The 21640-nt window shown below is 41.1% G+C and overlaps 1 protein-coding gene across 1 annotated transcript; it reads right to left on the reverse strand.

Annotated features, from left to right (window-relative positions):
- Nucleotides 1-5377: 5377 nt before the first annotated feature.
- SULT1C4 (sulfotransferase family 1C member 4) lies at nt 5378-14639 on the reverse strand. Its single transcript, XM_023190369.3, is given in 8 exon segments — nt 5378-5490; nt 6440-6620; nt 9414-9508; nt 9700-9826; nt 10434-10531; nt 11026-11047; nt 11049-11152; nt 14389-14639. Coding segments are annotated over 8 exon segments (894 nt in total). The 5' UTR covers nt 14543-14639.
- Nucleotides 14640-21640: the final 7001 nt, after the last annotated feature.

Genomic DNA, 21640 nt, shown 5'->3' on the forward strand with positions numbered 1-21640 from the left:
GAGAGACAGTTTGTTATAATTTCTGTTCTTTTACATTTGCTCAGGAGTGCTTTACTTCCAATTATGTGGTCAATCCATCTTTAGTCTCCCTCTAGCACCATTAGACTTTTTCTCTCAGTACTTTAAGATGTAAATTTTGCTATCTGATTTTTTGTCTAAGAGTTGTGTTCCTTCAATATACAGATTTAGGGCTATTTATCTGTCAACTGCCGAGGGTAGCAAACAGATTATTGAGAATTTGAAAGTCTAAGACAAGAAGAAAAGGTTTTTATGAATTTATAAGATGTATTTCTATTGGCATGCCTAATATATCTATGTATTTATGTGTTGTATACACAATAGTTTACTACATACATATATATGAGCTCTAATTAATTGACAAGAAAAAAGCGCTTGAATCAAATACTTCATCAGGAAAAAAAGAAAAGACTAGACAAAAGCTTTTTCAAGGTTGTATAACTTAAGTAAAATTTTTAATAAATTATGTGGCTTTAAAATTATTGGTGAAGTAATATTAGAAATGTCTTGAGAACTCCCAGAATATATTTTTATTTGCATTTATTGATCGAGCAATTTTATACTTATCCCTGCCAAATACTATAAGAGGTCAAAATTTGGCATAGGGGTTACAAAACTATAAACCCAGCCCAAAACAGAATGATCTTTGCTTGTGTAATATTTAATAAATAAGATGTTGATATTGGTTTAAGGAAAATGGCTACATCTTGAATTATTCAGTAAAATTACTATAACTTCTAATCTTGTGGCTTTAGGCAGTTTAGTCCACAGGCAGTAAGGTTTGTTTTGGGAAAGGACTGTTATCATCTTGTTTCAAAACTAAAGTAGAAATTAAATTCCTCCCAAAGTTAGTTTGGCCCACGTCTGGGAATGGACAAAGACAGCTTGGAGGTTAGAAGCAAGATGGAGTTGGTTAGGTCATATCTTTTTAACTGTTTTGGTTATAATTTTGCAATGGTGAGTTTCATATCTTTAAATGATGAGTATCGCAGTTTTCATAGTCTAGGTAAACAATTAAAATAAGATAATTAGGTGAATGTAATGGAATAAATACTTGTAGGCTTGTCATAATTTGGAATCTGAAGTTAAATTAAATAATAGATATTTCATTATTTGAATATTTTTTAATAAAAATATATTGTGGCCGGGCGCGGTGGCTCTTGCCTGTAATCCCAGCACTTTGGGAGGCCGAGACGGGCGGATCACTAGGTCAGGAGATCGAGACCATCCTGGCTAACACAGTGAAACCCCGTCTCTACTAAAAAATTCAAAAAAAAAAACTAGCCGGGCGAGGTGGCGCGCGCCTGTTGTCCCAGCTACTCGGGAGGCTGAGGCGGGAGAATGGCGTAAACCCAGGAGGCAGAGCTTGCAGTGAGCTGTGATCCGGCCACTGCACTCCGGCCTGGGCAACAGAGCGAGACTCCGTCTCAAAAAAAAAATATATATATATATGTATATGTATATATATATATATATAGTAGGGAAATATTCTTTCTAAAAAAAGTGTCTTTTTAAAAAAGGTGAACAACTTTTGTCTAATTCAAAGCATTTTTAAAGGTTATGGGCCAGTCGCGGTGGCTCACGCCTGTAATCCCAGGACTTTAGGAGGCTGAGGCAGGTGGATCACCTGAGATCAGGAGTTCAAGACCAGCCTGACCAACATGGAGAAACCCCGTCTCTACTAAAAAAATACAAAATTGTATTGTATTGCGACTCACGCCTGTAATCCCAGCACTTTGGGAGGCCGAGGTCGGTGGATCACGAGGTCAGGAGATCGAGACCATCCTGGCGAACACGGTGAAACCCCATCTCTACTGAAAATACAAAAAAATTAGCCGGGTGTGGTGGCGGGCACCTGTAGTTCCAGCTTCTAGGGAGGCTGAGGCAGGAGAATGGCGTTAACCTGGCAGGCGGCAGAGCTTGCAGTGAGCGGAGATCGTGCCACTGCACTCCAGCCTGGGTGACAGATCGAGACTCCGTCTCAAAAAAAAAAAAAAAATTGTATCAAAAAAACCCAAAATCAGAGGGGCATGGTGGCGCATGCCTGTAATCTGACTTCCTCGGGAGGCTGAGGCAGGAGAATCACTTGAACCTGGGAGGCGGAGGTTGCAGTGAGCTGAGATCACGCCATTGCACTTCAGCCTGGGCAACAAGAGTGAAACTCGGTCTCATAAAAAAAAAAGAAAAAAAATTCTGTGCAGTGCAGAAGGGTGCTACAATGAGCCACCTTTGTTCTCAGTGGCACTCAACCTGAGTATGCTGTTGTTTCTGTTAGCACTTCAAGTTAGGTGATATGGAAACCATCTACTTTGTAATTTTCTGTTTCATGTGGTATTTCTAATTCTAGGGTGAATTTTCATTTCTCAAACACTGGATTTAAGTTTGAAACAGTATGACATGTATTTATTTTTAAAATTATGTTCCTACTGGTTATTCAGAAATAAATAGGATCCAGGTGGCCTCCTGAGGCCTTTCAGTCTCCTCTTAACATTGCCAAAGTGTATGAGCTTCTAAATACTTTACATAGAATCGTAATACTTATATTATTGCAGTAGGTTACCTCTTGCATCTCTACACATGAGCTTTGATTTCCTTTAATATTTTCTTGGTTCAAGTCCAGACCTCCTCCACAGAAGTCAAAGGTTGTTGCTCTGGTGTGGCAAAACAGCAAATGTGTACCCTGTATTTACAAACGCAATGTATCAGAAAGGTTCCAAAGTCTAAATGCATTATTTTAATTCTCTGATGAAATGGAAATAATCTTGAATAGATTTAGAATATAATATCCTAATCACTAGTTTCAAAAGACTTGAGAGAATAGGCCAAGTGAAGACCAAACTGAGTTGGTCTAGTTGGGGCTGGAGCTAAAGTAACTAAACCACAGAGATTGGTTTTGCTTGCTGGGGATATGGAGGGAGTTTGAAGGAAAGTAAGAGGTAGGCTGGGCATGGTGGCTCATGCCTGTGATCCCAGCACTTTAGGAAGCCAAGGCAGGTGGACTGCTTGTGCCCAGGAGTTCAAGACCAGCCTGGGGCAACTGGCAAAATCTTGTCTCTACAAAAAACAACAAAAACAAAAAAAGTAGCCGGGAGTGGTGGTGCATGCTCGTAGTCCCAGCTACTCTGGTGGCGGAGGTGGGAGGATCACTTGAGCTCAAGGGTTTGAGATCAGCCTGGGCAACATGGTTGAAACTCTGCTCTACAAAAATTAGCCAGTGTGGTGGTGTGAGCCTCTGGTCCCAGTTGCTTGGGAGGCTGAGGTGAGAGGATTGCCCTTGAGCGCAGCAGGTGGAGGTTTCAGTGAGCTGTGATCACGCCACTGCATTCCAGCTGCGGTGACAAAGCGAGACCCTGTCTCAAAAAAAAAAAAAAAAAAAAAAAAAATCTTGTCCAATAGAAGGTTCTCTGATGTTAGAAATGTTTTAGAATCTGTACTGTCCAATATGATACCCTCTAACCATTCATGGCTACTGAGCTGGTTGGCTGGTAAAAATGAAGAACTGAATTATAATTATATTTTGTTTTAATTAATTTAAATTTAAATAGCCACATGTGACTAGTGTCTAGCATATTGAACATCATAGCTGTAAATTAGAGTGCTTTTAGGGACTGTCTACTTGAAATATAAGAGTTAGCTTTTTAGAATTTCCCTGACATGTTTTTTCAGCCATTTATATTTGAGCATGTTATATACCGTTTGGTGTGCAATGAAATATACAGCAATATCCCTATCTTGGAGAAAAAAGCAAACAAGTAAAAATTAAAATAAGCAAAGAGAGACAATACAGAAACACAAGAGTTGCCATAATACACTTTAATCTTCATCACAGAAGAGTTACACCAAGTGTAGAGGACTTTGGAAAAGCAAGAGTGCTTTCCAGGTTGTAGGGTTTGTAGGAGGAAGGGACTGGTTATGTTGTATGTCTTGGGTAGGTAGCAAGAAAGGAAAGGAAATTTCAGGAGGTAGCTTGTTATAAATAAAACTGGGAGGGTAGGAAGCTGTAAGATGTGACTAGGAACAAGTAAGTAGGCTAATTTGCTGGAATATGGAGGTGGTTTGGAAGGTGAAGCTGGAAGTGAAGGCTGGAGTCATTATGGTTACAGCTGCTTTTGAATTCATAGCTAAAAGCTTGGGATTTGTCTTTCAGGCAGTGAAAATTCAGTCATTGAAGGATTTTGAGCTAAGGAACAACATAATAAGAGTCTTTTTAAGGAAAATAACCTTACCATATGTGTGAAATAGAGAGAAAGGAGTTAGGAAGCTATTACATTAGTTGAGACAAGAAGTAAAAGATTTCTGAACCAGAAAGGTGGCTATAGAAATAGAAGGAAAACGGCCGGGCGCGGTGGCTCAAGCCTGTAATCCCAGCACTTTGGGAGGCCGAGACGGGCGGATCACGAGGTCAGGAGATCGAGACCATCCTGGCTAACACGGTGAAACCCCGTCTCTACTAAAAAATACAAAAAACTAGCCGGGCGAGGTGGCGGGTGCCTGTAGTCCCAGCTACTCGGGAGGCTGAGGCAGGAGAATGGCGTGAACCCGGGAGGCGGAGCTTGCAGTGAGCTGAGATCCGGCCACTGCACTTCAGCCCGGGCGACAGAGCGAGACTCCGTCTCAAAAAAAAAAAAAAAAAAAAAAAAAAAAAAAAAAAAAAAAAAGAAATAGAAGGAAAACAAGGAATGATTAGATAGAAATACTGTAAGAGATTTCGTAGATTAAAACTGACAGATTTTGCTGACAGATTAGAATGGATTGTGGCGGCACTGGGAAAGATGAGTCAAGAGGTGACTCCAGGATTGTAGCATTAGCTGAGGGTGGGAGAGTGAGTCCAGTTAAATATGCAGGCTGGTGAGAAATGGGGACAGATGTGTTATACTAGGACCCTGAAGTTTTTCTTGGAGGGTTCCAAGAGGAAACTGAGTCATTTGACAGTTCACCACCAAAAAATTGCTGGAACAAATAGTCGCTATTTACACATTAGTGATGCATTTAAAAATTAACTTGAACCAAAACGTAATCTGAAAACGTTAGTGTATTATCATGTGAGAACTGAAGCATTTTCAATATGTTAATAAGCACATGATTTTAGGAAATGTAAATATGATAATTGGCAATGATACCAGGATTGTAACTAGTGACTTATTGAGCTTCCCTCTGTCCATGTTGCCACCCTGCTGCCTGTCACCACCTTGCCCCCAGCCTTTTTAAATTTTTTTTTAGTAGAGTGAACAAGAGCAAACACAATAAACTATTCTGATAACTGGAATCTGATATCATTTGTTGTGAGAATTAAACTTTCATTATTACCTAAATATACTGGGTAATAAACTAAAATATTTGTAGTTCTTTTTCTTCCTTACTAGAATTGGAAGTGGAAAGTTAGTCTGGTATCAGCCATTTTCTTCTTGTAATCTTCATCAAATCTCTCATTCTGAGCCACGGTGAAGTGTTTCTTCCAATCTCCCACTGCCCCTGAAATAGAGTTATGTAGGAGAGGGTCAGTAGTTGTTGGCAGAGTCTGTGCTTCCCTGTTCTCCTGTTTCTGTGTGATGATTTCTAGGCCGTGTTCCAGGAAGAGCAGTATTGGACAAGACGTTTCTCTTGCTATCCTGTCACACTTCCTTATCCTGAAGGGAAGATGACTTTCCTGTCCGATTTGTGAGACAAGGAGAGCCTCTTACCACCTGGCTGCATTAGTGAGTGAGCAAGACCACTATGTTACAACAGCAGGCCTGACGGGCTTTCTTGTCTTTCTCTGTGCCCTGTTGCACATCGAAGCATGGTGGGTGCGCATGACTGTAGCTCCCATGCTGTAAACTGACCAAAAAGGGACTTTTTCTGGGAGGCCCAAGGTACCATTTGAAGAAGAAAAAATATGACCCCTCCCCCAAATTCTCTAATTGTAATCCCTGTTACCTTTCCCAGTTTTATTTTTCTTAATGTTATCTATGTATTCTTCTATTTTGCTTATCACTAGAATATAATTTCCATGCAGGAATGAATTTTTGTGTTTTGTTCACTGCTGCAAACAGTGACTAGAACAGTGCCTGGCACATAGAAGCCCCTCAGTAAGTACCTTTGAATGACTGAATCTGATGGCATAGAACTGACTATAAAATGGATTATTTCCCCTCTCTGACTTAATTCCGTATATTTTCATGTTATTAGCCAGAACTCTTAAGGGAAAGTGGGGATAAGTGGTTGGATTTAGACATCAAATCTTACTCTCTGAATCTTAGTAATAATTGGCTAATTAAATACTATTTTCATTTTATCAGTGGCTTCTTAAATACTTCTTTTCCCCAAATCACTTATTTAAAGATATTATTTTTTCCTAGCCATAGGAAAGAAAACTCCTCTCAAATGCTTTAAAATATCTGACAGTTCTTTTAAGATTATAACGAAAAGAAACTATAAAAACCTTTTCTCATGAATGGAGAAATGGAGTGGTCCATGATTTCAGCAGGAATCGATGAATAGTTTGCCATTGGATTCTGTTTCATAACATCAAATGAAGTGTAATGGACAATTTTATCTAGAACTTTGTCATCTAGTTTCTTCTCAATAAATTCTGTTAGCTTCTGAACTTCATGCTTTGGGTTCTATGATCAGAGTCAAAAGAAGAGTAATGATTTAATAGAATTAGTTTAAAAAGAATATTGTGATGGATTAATGACAGTAACCAGTAACATATTCGAATTAAAATAAAAAACAAATCTTTTTTTTTTTTTTTTTTTTGAGACAGAGTCTCGCTCTGTCGCCCAGGCTGGAGTGCAGTGGCACGATCTCGGCTCACTACAAGCTCCGCCTCCCGGGTCTACGCCATTCTCCTGCCTCAGCCTCCCGAGTAGCTGGGACCACAGGCGCCCGCCATCTCACCCGGCTAGTTTTTTGTATTTTTAGTAGAGACAGAGTTTCACCGTGTAGACCAGGATGGTCTCGATCTCCTGACCTCGTGATCCACCCATCTCAGCCTCCCAAAGTGCTGGGATTACAGGCTTGAGCCACCGGGCCCGGCCAAAAAACAAATCTTAACAAATGCTCAAGTGACTCATTTTAACGTGATGACCCATATTGTGCTTTTTTTAGTAATTGGAATCACTAATAATTTTTTCCCCTTAATATGTAATCAATTGGGTAAGGTTAGTGAAACATTCACCAGACAATGACGTATAGTGCCTAGTGAATGGTTCACTGAGGGAGTGTGCCAGGGTTATGTCCACAAGCCCTGCTCAAGACATTTCAGAAGCACAGGGGCAGAAGATTTAAGACCTGACCAAGAGGAAGCTATATCCTGTTTCTGACATTGACAGAAATGTCCCCAGACTGCAGTGATGGCAGGAGGAGGGGAGAGAATTTTTTTTTTTTTTTTTTTTGCATACGTCAAGAGGTACCCATGGCTAGTACCTCTGGTACCAGACCACCACGTCAAGTGGAACTGAGAGTAGCTCAGTTCCAGTGTAACCACTGATTTCTTATCAGAGGGTCATACAACCTTGTGACATCACTGTGGCTGTGGGACTCCTCCATCTCTGGGAGGAGGGAGCGGGTGGGAAGGGAAAGTGGAAGAGCTTACCCCGACCACTGTATCTGTAGTGGGCTTCTGCTTTAAAAGCTTGTATGTCAGAAATGTTTCATTTAATTGACCTCACACAGACTAGGAATCAGAGTATTGAGAATTGTGAGCTTTGTGAGGGGACATTCCCGAACAAGATCACAGCAATATTTTAAGAAGTTTTAGGGACTCTGAGGTTAGATTACCTGTTTTGGTAGTTTCTTCCTGGCGTGCATAATACGCTAGGGTCTACCTAAACAAAAGAGCCCCATTCCCGGCGACATATCCTTTCTCTGACACGGCTGTGATACACGCCATAGGCAAACATCATCTGCCCGGAGTCTTCCTATGGGGCACAACACTTTTGTACCAAGTAAAAACAATGTAAACACAAGGAGGGAATTTTATACTGATAACCTCATAGGTTGTTCTGCTCGTTCTTTAGTCATGCTTCTGAAAATCCTAGAGCTGTAACAATTATTTTAAAAACCACATGAAAATGGTCTGTGTTTTCCACTCCTTTGATATTTTGTAGAAATCACTGATATCACAAGGCCTAGCAGTGATTGAACCTTAGAGAAGTGCATCTAAATGGTGATGTGTGCTTGAATCTCCTGGGAATTTTATAGAACTCCAGACTTAGCAGGCCTAGAGCAGGCTCCAGTAGCTCATGCAAACTAGTCTGTGAAGTACCTGTTGAGTATCAAGGCTTTCAATGACCAATTCAAGAACAGAGACTGTAATTCCGTATAGAGCTCTGTATTTAGTGGGGTCACAGAAAGTAGCAGAGTAGATGATTATTTACAACAAACATCCACTGATATTATCTCATTTAGTCCTCAAATAAATCTTGAATGGGTAAATCTTATTATCTTAAAAAAAATTTAAGAAAACTAAGCGCCCAAGATCTTAAGTGTCTTTACCAAGAATCGACGGAACTTGATTTCAAGAATTTTGAATCTAAATCCATTTTCCATTGAACCACTTCCTAAACTGTTTCTTAAAGCTATTGGCTAGGCGCGGTGGCTCACGCCTGTAATCCCAGCACTTTGGGAGGATGGGGCGGGCGGATCACGGGGTCAGGAGATGGAGACCATCCTGGCTAATAGGGTGAAACCCTGTCTCTACTAAAAAATACAAAAAATTAGCCGGGTATTATGTTCTTCAGTGCTAATAAAAAAACAAAAACTCCAGGCACGGTAGTTCATCCTGTAATCCTAGCACTTTGGCAGGCGGAGGTGGGTGGAACACTTGAGGTCAGAAGTTCAAAATCAGCCTGGCCAACATGGTGAAACCCCGTTTCTACTAAAAATACAAATAATTAGCTGGGTGTGGTGGCAGGCGACTGTAATCCCAACTACTCCAGAGGCTGAGGCATGAGAATCGCTTGAACTTGGGCTGTGGAGCTTGCAGTGACTTGAGATTGCATCACTGCACTCCAGTCTGGGCGACAGAGTGAAACTCCTCTGTCTCAAAACAACAACAACAACAAAACAAAACCAAAAACCAAAGAAACCAAAATGCGCTAGGATTTTTTTCCTGCTAAACTGCATTTAAAAATAGATATGCAATGGAGAAATGACACCATCCATATTGTGTAATAACCTCCCTGTAAGGGAAATGTGCAGCATCCCTGGGAGCGCCAGGAAGTTGCAGGTGAGACTGTGTGATACTTAAACTCATGATCAGCCATGTGCATTTTGACAAATGACAGCTGTAGCCAACGAAGTGCAGCAATTTTCTGTTCCCCGCATCAATCTGAGTCCCTCATGGGGTCAATACATTATGACTTAAATGTTTTATGGCCCAGTGGGCACACATTAGATGGCACTGTGCTCACCTTCTTCATGTCCTCATAGAAGAGGTAGAGAATACGGTGTTTGTCTTTGGCTTCCCACCATCCTTTCACATGTTCATGCCAGGAGCCTCAGCACACTGGAAGATGGGATGGAAAACAGGGCAATGAGTCACAGAGGTCCTGTTATCCCTCTGAAAGGAGAATTCCTGAAGTGAGAGTGTTCCATTAGAGAAGGTAGAGCCCCTGCTGGTGGAAAGAAAGGATTCTTTCCTTCTAGGGTGTTTGGAGATTCTGAGAAACGAAGGGAAACAAAATTAAATTCTCTCACCTTTCCCAGCCAGAAATGTCTCAAAATACTCTTCCCATGTTCCTGGATCAGGAAGTGCTTTATTCATTCTTTGGAAATGGTAATAGGACACCATGTTGTCCTTGGGATTTCTTGCTACATAGATTATCTGGGAATGATGAGGGTAGGGGAGGGAAGAAGCAAAAAAAAAAAACCAGGATTTTTTGTTTGTTTGTTTTTTGCTATTACTGCCCAGGCAAGTCGTGTTAGGGTGGATACATTTCATACAGTTCAGTTTTTCTGAGGCTACATTTTTGTCATCCTGGTTATGGGAGACTTTTTTGTTTTGTTTTGTTTTTGAGATGGAGTCTCGCTCTGTCACCCAGGCTGGAGTGCAGTGGCGCCATCTTGGCTCACTGCAACCTCCACCTCCCGTGTTCAAGTGAGTCTCCTGCCTCAGCCTCCCCAGTAGCTTGGATTACAGGCATGTGCCACCCCATCCTGCGAATTTTGTGTTTTTAGTAGAGATGGGGTTTCACCACGTTGGTCAGGCTGGTCTCGAAGTCCTGACCTCAGCTGATCCACCCATCTCAGTCTCCCAAAATGCTGTGATTACAGGCATAAGCCACTGTGCCTGGCTAGGATTCGTATTAATTTGTGTATTGACGATTGTGAAGAGGTAGACTTTTTTTTTAAACAAGTGAAGTGTTTTAAGAGGAAATGGAAGACTAAGGTTGTTTTAAGGAGTACAGCTCTGAATTCCTTTTGCTTTTTACCTTACAGTTTTTCTCTAGGAAGGATGGTGGCAGCAAGTGAAAAGGAAGATGTGTTTTCAGGATCCGTGGTGAGGGCATTGCATGAGCTTGTTCCAAACCTGCAAAATTGGTTTTTGATCAATTTCTACTATTTTTTTCTCTTTTTGCGTCCAGGTTCTGCTGCTTCCATTATTGCTACTACAAGTCAAAGCATCTGCAAGAACATTGTAACTGTAGATCTGGTGTGAGAGAATATGTCTAGCCCATGAAGAGATGTTTGGCTAGAACTATTCCTAACCATAACGGTCAACCAAATAAATAAGAACCTAAAAAATTCAAATCCTTTCACCAGGGTTATCTTACTTGAGCTTATCCTTTTGAAGTAAAATTAAGTTCTAACTAGAAAAACAAAATTTAACTCACTTTTGTATAAACAATAATTCCATTAGAAAACATCTGTAGTATAACAGTGGCCAGACACAGTTAAAAAAAGACAAAACCACAAAACTCACCAATCATTGTTTGAAAGCCTATAATTTTGAAAGATTCAAAGACAGTAAAAATCCTAAGTGCATTTTAGGACTGTAGTGAAGTGTGGCTATTCCATACTTACCAGATCCTAAGGATGGGATTTTTCCATTCGAGGAAAGGAAATCGTTGATGAGTTGGTGCCTGTTTACTTTTCTCCACATCACCTTCATTTTGTATTAATTCCACTATCTCCTGTGTCCATGTTGTTCCTTATCCCACATGTAAAATGCAGATGGATAGACATTTAGTACAGCATATTCCTTAAAATAGATCAAATACTTGTTAGAACATCTATGTCTTTTGTTGTTGTTGTTGTTGTTGTTGTTTTTTTTTGAGACTGGGTCTTGCTCTGTAGAAGGCTGGAGTTCAATGGTGCAATCTCGGCTCACTGTGACCTCTGCCTCCTGGGTTCAAATGATCTTCTCACCTCAGCCTCCTGAGCAGCGGGGGTTACACGTATGCACAATCACCCCCGGCTAATTTTTGTACTTTTTGTAGAGACAGGATTTTACCGTGTTGCTCAGGCTGATCTGGAACTCCTGAGCTCAAGTGATCTGCTTGCCTTGGCCTCCTAAAATCCTGGGATTACAGGTGAGAGTCACCCTGACTGGACCATCTATGTGAATTTAAAAGATAGGTTTTAAATGGGATTCAGAAGATAGCATTCCTTATTTATATCTTATTATCATAATATGAATTTTTAAAAAATACTCCAATTTTGAATGGACATTAGACTGATAAATATATATTTTTTTCTGTCACAACTATTAATTTGGATTGTTATTGTTCTCTTGATTTAGCTGTATTGTCCTTAGAAAGGGCATTCTCCCCAAATTGTGATCTCCAGTAGAGAAATGACTAAATGGTTTTCAAGCTTTCTTTTTCCCAGTCACATAGCATAGGAGACACTTAATATTTGTTGGCTGAATAAATGAACCGTTAGGGCTTGAACTTGATATTGACCATTAGCACTTAGCATTCATTTTTCTATTTTCTCTGTTTCCCCCATATTTCTTGGGCTGAAAGGCTGTAGAAGGCCTTCCCTAAACTCCTTTGCCTCTAAGATTCTGAAGGCTATTTAGATCCCTCCAGTGAGATGCATTAGCCTGAGTTTTGGAAGGCAGTGGGGAGATAGAAGTCATCCTTCCTGAGGAGGTGGCTGCTGATAGTAGCCCCAGCAGATAGAAATTTTGCAAAGACCATTCCACGTTCCATGGCCCAGTGCCTTAGACCCAACCACTGCCACTGTGGCCGTGGGTAGAATGGAATGCCCCAGCCTCAGTCTGTCTGTGTCTTGCACTGATCCTGACTTATACAGTGATATTGTCCTATCAACATAATCTTCACCCTTTGATGAATATCTGTTGCACCAGTTGTTCTGGCAAAATGCAGGTTAAGAGGATGTTGAGTTATTTTAAGATGGCTTTTTTATCCAGAGACAGGGTCTTGCTCTGTTGCCCAGGCTGGAGTGCAGTGGTGGGATCCTAGCTCTGTGCAGCCTCCCAACTCCTGGGCTCAATGGTCCTCTTGCTTCAACCTCCCAAATAGCTAGGAGTATGAGTGCACGCCACCACGCCCGGCTAATTTTTAATTTTTTTTTTTTGTAGATAGGAGTCTCCCTATGTTGCCCATGCTGGACCCAATCTTCTGGCCTCAAACGATCCTCCTGCCTTGGCCTCCCAAAGTGATGGGATTACAGGTGTAAGCTACCATGCCTAGCCAGGATGGCTTTCTGAATCCTGATCTAGGTTGATCTTTCCTGTATTATCTGGCTGAAATTCTATAGATTCCTTTTCCCATATTCTCAATTTAGTGCTTTTAAAGGCCTAGAATAAGGGCATAAGTTAGAAATAAATTAAATTACATTTTATATTTTATATGAGTTGATCTCCTGTATTTTCTGGCAGCAACTTTTATTACAGGACGAAGGGTCAAGATATCTTTAGTTATCCATGCAAAGAGTATTCCAGCCATTTGTACTAGTTTTATGACAATTTATAGCCATAACACTGAATGTCTATAATGAATGAATTAAATGAATTTATAGACATGAGCCAACATGAGGGCAGATTGAAATGTTGCTAGAGGTTCTGGGGTGAGTGGAATGACTTCTCAATTTATTCTCTAGAGGTCAGTGATTCCATGATGTATTTTTTCTTGTCATTCAGAGTATTATTCTTTTAAAAATTTAGGGTGAACTATTTTTGCCATCTATGCTTGTTTCTTCTTCCTTTTAATAAAATAGACTTCATTAACATATATGGTTTTAGTTATGATTAAATATTACTTTAGATGGCAAGCATTTAATTTTCTTAGTGTGCTTTTTGAATTGCTTAAACCTCATTAATGCCATGAAAAACCTAAATGAACCATAGCTTAGTACTTGCATTTGGCAGGTAGAGAAAAGATTATTTAGGTACTGAATTGATAATCAAGTGGAATTGTCGATGAAGTTAAGATGATAAGATGTGATCGTCACCAGTGGCTACTTTTAGAAATTTACATTCAGACAAATTTGATCCTGAATGGGCTCCTGATGAGTAAGTTTGGGAAATCAGGACCAACATGAAACAGACGGACAAAGAAGAGACCAAGGCCTCCGTGTTCCTGCAGAATCTTCTGTCAGGATCTTGAGAGATAAGAACAAAAGAGGGTTTTGAACAGTCTCAGAAAATACTGAGGTTTAGATTTTTTGGTGTGTGTGTATTTGTGTGTGTATAACAAGAGTTTTTGACAGCTTGATTTTGCAAAGAGCAAATGTATATATAATTTGTGTGTAGACCAAGTAAAGTATTTCTGGTAGATATGTAGATATGCAAAAATATTTATAGAGAACTATTTCCACCTCATCATCCCCCAATTTTTATGATGTGGTTGCTGGGCTCAAGCTAGTCCTACTTTTACAGACAACTTTGTTAAACTGATTGTTGAGATAAGAGAGTTGGTTCACAATTTACCACAAAGGAAGGTGGACATCAGAAGGATGGTTCTCAGACCGTGAGATGGGAGGGCTGCTGAGGTGGTATCAGCATTGCAGAACCAAAGCTCCCCTCTTTCTTTCCCAAATCAGCCTCGGGATCCCCTTTCTAGCTCACACACTCAAAGCAGCTTTTTACAAGATTTGCAATAAGGGCCTAGATTGGGAACGAATAAACAAACAAGTCTACTCTTTTGCTCTTAGCTGTTTTCACTGTCTCCTGGGAAAGTAAAAAAAAAAAAATGTAAGTACATCATAACATCATAGGAAGGTTGAATTCTAAAAATTTGTGTGTCATTTTAGTATGTTTTGGTATAGCTTCAGTTTCCACTAGTAACTTTCCTTAGCCGTATCACTCCGTCCAGTAGAGTTTTCCAGATCAACTTCTTTATTTCATGACTAATGCATCCTTCCCACTTACCTTCCTAACTCTCCTCTTCCCCCTCCCCGGTAAGCCCTTCCACCTACCTGCTTTAGGATAGGTAGAAATAAGCAGGTCATCAGGCTTGGCTTGGAAGTTCCAGATCTCATCCCGGATGTCACAGGTGACTGTGGGTTGAAGAATTCCCTTCACGTAGTCGACACTTAAGCGCTTTGTTCCATCAAATGTAAAATCCTCCATCTTGTGTAAGGCCGTTAGTATAGGAAATCAGAGGGCTCTTCCAGACACAAAGTTATCTCTCAGTCAGCATATGGCTGCATTGTGGATAGAGGCAGCACTCTGTCCACCACTCTACCACACTATCCAGCCCTCTAGCATAGGCCTGTCTGGGAGAGCCTGGTGCTGGCCAGCAAAACAGACAGAAAGTGAACTGCAGGCCTCCCGACTCAGGTTCCAGGGAACTGGAACTCTTGTTTATGACTTTGTCCACTGGCAGTTTCCTGAGGACTGCAGCCCCCTCCCTACCAGGCTGTGACGTCACAGCAGAGGCGGTCATAAACCCTGCTATCTGGGTCCCGTTCTAGCCCTTCCGTTCTCTGTCAGTTAACAGGACAGAGTGTCACATTGTTTATATCCCTTATCTCTGTGTCCATTAACCCCTTCACAGATATTTTCATTAATTGTTTCTTAGTTGTAGGATTTGCCTGTGAAATTACAGATTCTACACAGAATGACTTCCCTGAGAGACTGCAGGGACTTTCCCATGGGTAACAGTGGTGGCCTGGAAAGATCTGAACCTCCCAGTACAAACATCTGCCAGGGTCAGCTTTGTTATTTTTTAAGAGTAACATAAATAGTGCTAAACTGGAGAAGGCTCCTTCCTTTGTAGGGGTTTCATCACAGCTGTGAAAACATGTATGCCTTATTTAAAGCAAAATGGATGCAGAAAACTCCAGAGTTAACAGAAGACAGTGGCTGCCTTAGGAATCCATTCTGCCCCTGGCAATCAGAAATTCCACAACTTGCTTCAATCCTTGCCCCTAGCCTGGACTGTACCCCAGGGCCATGCCACAGTTACTCCCCATGGCAGCACTCCTTCTTCTGGAGATCTTGTTGGCTCTTGTGTGTTTGGCTCTTGTCTGATTCTCTTTCCTCATGTCCCAGCTTGGATGCCCCCTTTCTGGAGAAGTCTTCTTTGACTTTCAGTGTCATCTCAAGTAGGTCCCTCCTATTTCCCTGCTCATGGCAACTTGTGTTCCTTTAGAGCAACCATTGACAGTTAGTTTTGCTTGTTTACTTGTTGGCATTTTCTGTCCCCTTCACTACACTCTAAGGTGCATGAAATGGGGTCTCTTGTTTTCTCACTGTTTGCCAGCTGTATGCCTAGTGCCTGGCATCCTTCTATTTCTCCAAAGAATGAACGAGTAAAACTAAGCAAAAATTGAGGAAGCAAGTTCCTTGGGCCATGATTATGTGGGGACTAGGCGAGTATGGTGGCTGTGGCTTGACATCCTTCAGACATGTCAGGCTCCCTGTATTTGGATCCTGTGCCAACTCCCAGTACCTGTGGGCAATGGCAGGTTACAGAATCTCTCTGTTTCATATCACACTTTTCCTCAGGTTTGAATTGGGGATCTTAACATTACCTACCTAATAGCATGGTTGTGGGGAGATAAAACAGCTTATTTAATGCTTGGTAACAGGGAAATGTTGAATAAATTGTAGCTATTAATAACAATCAGTGACTTTGCGTACCATTTCGCTGTGGTCCACTTTCTGGATGCAAACTCAGAAAAGATCAGTAGATGAGTTCTGTGGCTTTCCCGGTTCTTCATCCCCTCCCTCCTGGCCTTGGTGAGGTGGATGGGCCTTTGAGACACAGACTGCCAGGTGGAATGCCTGGGGTGCATATGCATTTAAACAGACTGATAAAAATCACCTATAAATTTTCAGTTAGATTTTATTCTGTAATCTTTTCAGCCCTGTGTGCCATCAGAGTACAGTGGTAGATATTTGGCAATGCCTTAGCAGTTTTGACGAGTGCGTTGTGTGCTAGATGGGGAGGGCTGGGAGACGGGGGAGGTTATGCTCCTGGACCCAAAGATAACTGATTGGCATTGAAAATAGATTCGGGAAAGATTGAAAGTTCCAAATAATCTGAAAAGTGATCTCGACTACAAACACTGCTCTTACTCTCACTTAATGTTTTTACTCAATAGTACTTTCTCATGAGGTTAGGAGAATTAGACAATTGTATTTAGTGATTATAAGAATAAAATTGGTGCTAAGTCTACATTTGACAAGCATTGCTTTGGAATTCTAAATATATGGGTTTGAATTTAAACGACCCCTTAATAGCTGTGTAACTTTTCTAGTACTTATCTCTTCTGAACTTTTCATTTTTTGTTAATCTCACTGGGTTAATGTAAAGTTGGATGTAAATAAGGTAGCCTGTAGTCTTGGGACATATTGGGTGCCCAAGATAAAGCTAATACGCTCTCCTCCTCTAATTCTTCCCTGAACCTCCTTTTCGACTCTGTCACTGTTTGTTTCTGAGCATGGAGAGGAGATTCCAACTCTCAACACACTTTAGACGTCCTTGTTATAATCTACTATCTTGTTCAGGCCTCTAATGTGATTCATTTGCAAAATTTATAACTGGGGTTTCCAAACTCTATTTTTTTTTTGTTAGGAAAATCCAGAATGCTGGTTACTACCCTTAAACAGGTCTCTGTTTGTTTGCTTTTTCTAAAAGGAATATGTCTAAAAGATGTTTTGACACAGCACACTGTTTTAAAAGACACCTGGCCAGGCGCGATGGCTCATGCCTGTAATCCTAGCACTTTGGGAGGCCGAGGTGGGCAGATCACCTGAGGTCAGGAGTTCGAGACTAGCCAGGCCAACATAACAAAACCATGACTCTACTAAAAGTACAAAAATTAGCCAGGTGTGGTGGTGCACGCCTGTAATCCCAACTACTCAGGAGGCTGAGGCAGGAGAATTGCTTGAACCCGGGAGGTGGAGGTTGCAGTGAGCCGAGACTACACCACTGCCCTTCCAGCCTGGGCGATAGAGCAAGACTTCGTCTCAAAAAACAAAAAGACACCCATTGGAGAGTGAACTAAGACTGTGTTGAAAAATTTGAATTGAAATGGTCTTTGATCTTTGAATCAATATTTAGCATAGGGTTATTATAAATTACTTATTTGTTGTTCAGTACTTGAAACCAAAGCAAGAGGAAGAACTAACAAGTCCACATAATTAAAACTGGAATCAAATCCAGATTGTTTAATTATTGATAAATATCTATGGTTTATTCATAACTTTTCTCGCTTCCTCTATTTAGATGGCCTTAAGGCCATTCTATTTGCCGTGCACTATTCCAGAAGCTGAGTAGGGAGAAAATGAAACTCAAGTGAATTTTATTACTCTTTGCTATAATACTTTAATCAGCTTCAGAGATTGAGGGTAATTGTGGGTTCTTAGTGAGGGGAAGCAAGGATGTAGGCAATATGTAATTTCAGACAATTCCTTAAAACACCACCTAAGAACCTCTTACATTCTCAGAAAAAATGAAAAATTGTGTCAAATGGTGGGTCATGTAGAGCTTCCAGCTGTAGCAAATATAGATACAGGAAGCCCAGTTAAATTTGAATTTTAGATAAACAGTGAATTAATTTTTAGTACATGCATTTTCTGTACAATATTTGGAAGATGAAGGGGTGGCCCGCCCCTCCGCACTTGTGGGTATTTCTCATCAGGTGGGACGAGAAACTGAGAAAAAGAAATAAGACACAGAGACAAAGGACAGAGAAAGAACAGTGGGCCCAGAAGACCGGTGCTCAGCATACAGAGGACGTACACCGGCACTGGTCTCTGATTTCCCTCAGTATTTATTGATTACTATTTTCACTATCTCAGCAAGGGGAATGCGGCAGGAGAACAGGGTGATAGTGGGGAGAAGGTGAGCAAGAAAACATGTGAGCAAAGAAATCTGTGTCACAAGTTCAAGGGAAGGTACTATGCCTGGATGTGTACATAGGCCAGATTTATGCTTCTCTCCACGCAAACATTTTAGTGTAGTAAAGAATAACAGAGCAGCATTGCCACCAACATGTATCGCCTCCCACCACAGGGTGGTTTTTCTCCTACCTCAGAATAGAACAAATGTACAATTGGGTTTTATACCGAGACATTCTGTTCCCAGGGGCAGGCAGGAGACAGAGGCCTTTCTCTTATCTCAACTACAAGAGACCTTCCTCTTTTACTAATCCTCCTCACCACAGACCCTTCATGGGTGTCGGGCTGGAGGACGGTCAGGTCTTTCCCATCCCATGAGGCCGTATCTCAGGCTATCTCAGTGGGGAGAAACCCTGGACAGTACCCGGCTTTCCAGGGCAGAGGTCCCTGCGGCTTTCCGCAGTGCATTGTGCCCCCGGTTTATCGAGAATGGAGAATGGCGATGACTTTTACCAAGCGTACTGCCTGTAAACATTTTGTTAACAAGGCACGTCCTGCACAGTCCTAGATCCCTTAAACCTTTATTCCATACAACACATGATTTTGTGAGCACAAGGTTGGGGCTAAAGTTACAGATTAACAGCATCTCAAGGCAAAACAATTGTTCAGGATACAGATCAAAATGGAGTTTCTTATGTCTTCCTTTCCTACATAGACACAGTAACAGTCTGATTTCTCTTTTCCCTACATATCCCCCTTTTCTTTTTGACAAAACCACCGTCATTATGGCTCGTTTTTAGCTGGTTGCTGTCTCTTCAGAGCTGCTGGATGTACCTCTAGACTAACAACAGACAGAACAGGCATACAAGGATTGATACAAAATTTACAATAGTGGAACTTTTGATGGTTTTAACCCAAGTGACGGGGTTAAAATTTGTGAGGCCATCAGCAGCTTTTACGATTGCCTCAGTTCCTGGCACCAAATTTAAATGGGCTTTTGATGCCTCAAAAATTTGTTCTTTTAATTTTGAAATATCTAGCCGGGCGCGGTGGCTCAAGCCTGTAATCCCAGCACTTTGGGAGGCCGAGGCGGGCAGATCACGAGATCAGGAGATCAAGACCATCCTGGCTAACATGGTGAAACCCCGTCTCTACTAAAAAATACAAAAAACTAGCCGGGCGAGGTGGTGGGCGCCTGTAGTCCCAGCTACTGGGGAGGCTGAGGCAGGAGAATGGCATGAACCCGGGAGGCGGAGCTTGCAGCGAGCTGAGATCAGGCCACTGCACTCCAGCCGGGGCCACAGAGCGAGACTCCGTCTCAAAAAAAAAAAAAAAAAAAAAAAAAAATTGAAATATCTAAAGTAAGATTATTTTCTCTTTCTTGTAGATGGCATTTAACGATGTCCCAGTGATGCTCAGACTCATTATGGGCTCGGGGTGTAATACAAAAATCTGACGTATTCTAGTCACACTGTAACTGCAAAAGATATTTCAAGCACATGAGCCTATCTCTCATCCAAATGACAGTTTGTCTAAGATCATTAATTTGGTTTGCCAATTTGGATTTATTTGGGTCTGAGAATCCCACTATTTTGAGGAATTCTTTTGCCAATTATTTACATATTCTGCAGTTTGAACAGCAGCAGTAGCAGGAGCTGTGACTGCAGTAAGGCTCGTAATCACTGCAATCAAAGTAAAAATAAATCTTTTGGATCTAGTTAGAACTCGTTTTAATATTTTTGTTAAAATATGGATGGATGACGAAGCCTCCCATGGTCGGTCTGTGGACACAGGGATCCACACGCCCTCTCTTGCCCTCACCAGCAGAATATGGTGCTACCAATTAAAAGTCGAATCAATGCAAGGAAACAATCTACAGTTTTCACAGGTTGTAGTTTGGGAATCTGGTTTAATAATTATGTTTCCTGCAACTAGCATATTAGGGGGTTTTACACAACTTTGCAAAGGAATTGTCAGGTTGGAATTTAGGTGGATAGTATAATATGGCTTACGATCTCTTGTTCCTATAGCTTGATTCCCAGACCAAATTTTAATGTGGTGCGAGAACACAGTAAGCTTCCATTATTCTGGATGTTCAGGACCAGTAACAGGATTAACTAACTTTGGTCAAGGTGATGAAATTACCTTTTCACCCCATTTCCATGGATAGGGTGATTTTAACCTTCTATAAACCTGGTCCAGCTTTTCAGTTAAATCACTATCACAGGCCGGATTAATGGGGCAGATGGATGGGGCCTGTGAACATGAGTGAGTCTGGTCCGTACAATTATAATATAATTGGCCTCGAGGGGCCCAGTCTATAATAGTTCCAAATTTATTGTTTTGTAATACCTCCACAGTTATTAGCCACACATACTTTCCAAACTAAGACTTCTGGGCCTTTTGATTCTTTGGGAATTTCCTTGGGGCAAGGCTTCCCCTTAGGCCTAAATTTTAATGATCTTTGACAAGAAGAGTCCTTGAAATTATTTATCTGTGGCCCGAGTGACATTCCACTTACCATGTGATAAGTAAATCTACTGGTGGCACTGACAGTAGGTACTTCTACTAACCAATTTTGGGTTGTAGGCGTTAAACATCCTGGTGCCTTCCCTAGGTAAATAGGAAGATAATGATACCCAATGGAAATATTTATCATTATTCCTTCTTTTTTAGGTTGGGCAGCGCAATGATCATCTGTGGGGCCTGGTACCCACGCACTATTATTAACATATACTTCAATACGATTATCCATCCATGTGACTGCCAGAATTAAGTCAAGTAAGTATAATTAGCTGCAGCTGCTTCTGCAGACATGGGGAGACTTATCACCATTGATACAATCATCAAAGCTGCAAGCAGCATATTCTCTGCAGTTTGTGTTACCCTTGTGTTTTTTAGGCTTTTTTTTTTTTTTTTTAACTAACTGTGACAGCTTCTTTAATTGGGCCCAAGTCAGCGGCTCTGCTTTCTTGGTGGATGGCAACTTCATCTCTTCCTCTGATATCACCATTTTGTTTACCTAGCGAGTCATTGCGGGTTTTCTGTCTCCGTGGAGGCGCCTTTTTCTGCATCTGCAATGGGTTTATTGTAGAACTTTAGATGTCTAGTGGGTATCCAAACAGGAAGCTGATTTTTCTCCTGGTGAAACACAAGCAAAGCCTCTTCCCATGTTATCACCTTCCCTATTTTCCATGTCCTATTTTTGATGTCCTTTTACCAAATCAGTTTTTCTTTATGTGGGCTGTTTTTGTTTTTGTTTTTCCCCCAGTAAAATGTTGTTTTGCAGAAGTAGCGGTCTGATTTTTATAAATGTTTAAAACATGTAAAGTATAGAGTGCTAGGTTAAGTTGCATCTGGGGAGTGTTATACTCCTTC

This window comes from Piliocolobus tephrosceles, chromosome 15 (assembly GCF_002776525.5).
Source record: "Piliocolobus tephrosceles isolate RC106 chromosome 15, ASM277652v3, whole genome shotgun sequence".
In the NCBI taxonomy this organism is placed as follows: domain Eukaryota; kingdom Metazoa; phylum Chordata; class Mammalia; order Primates; family Cercopithecidae; genus Piliocolobus; species Piliocolobus tephrosceles.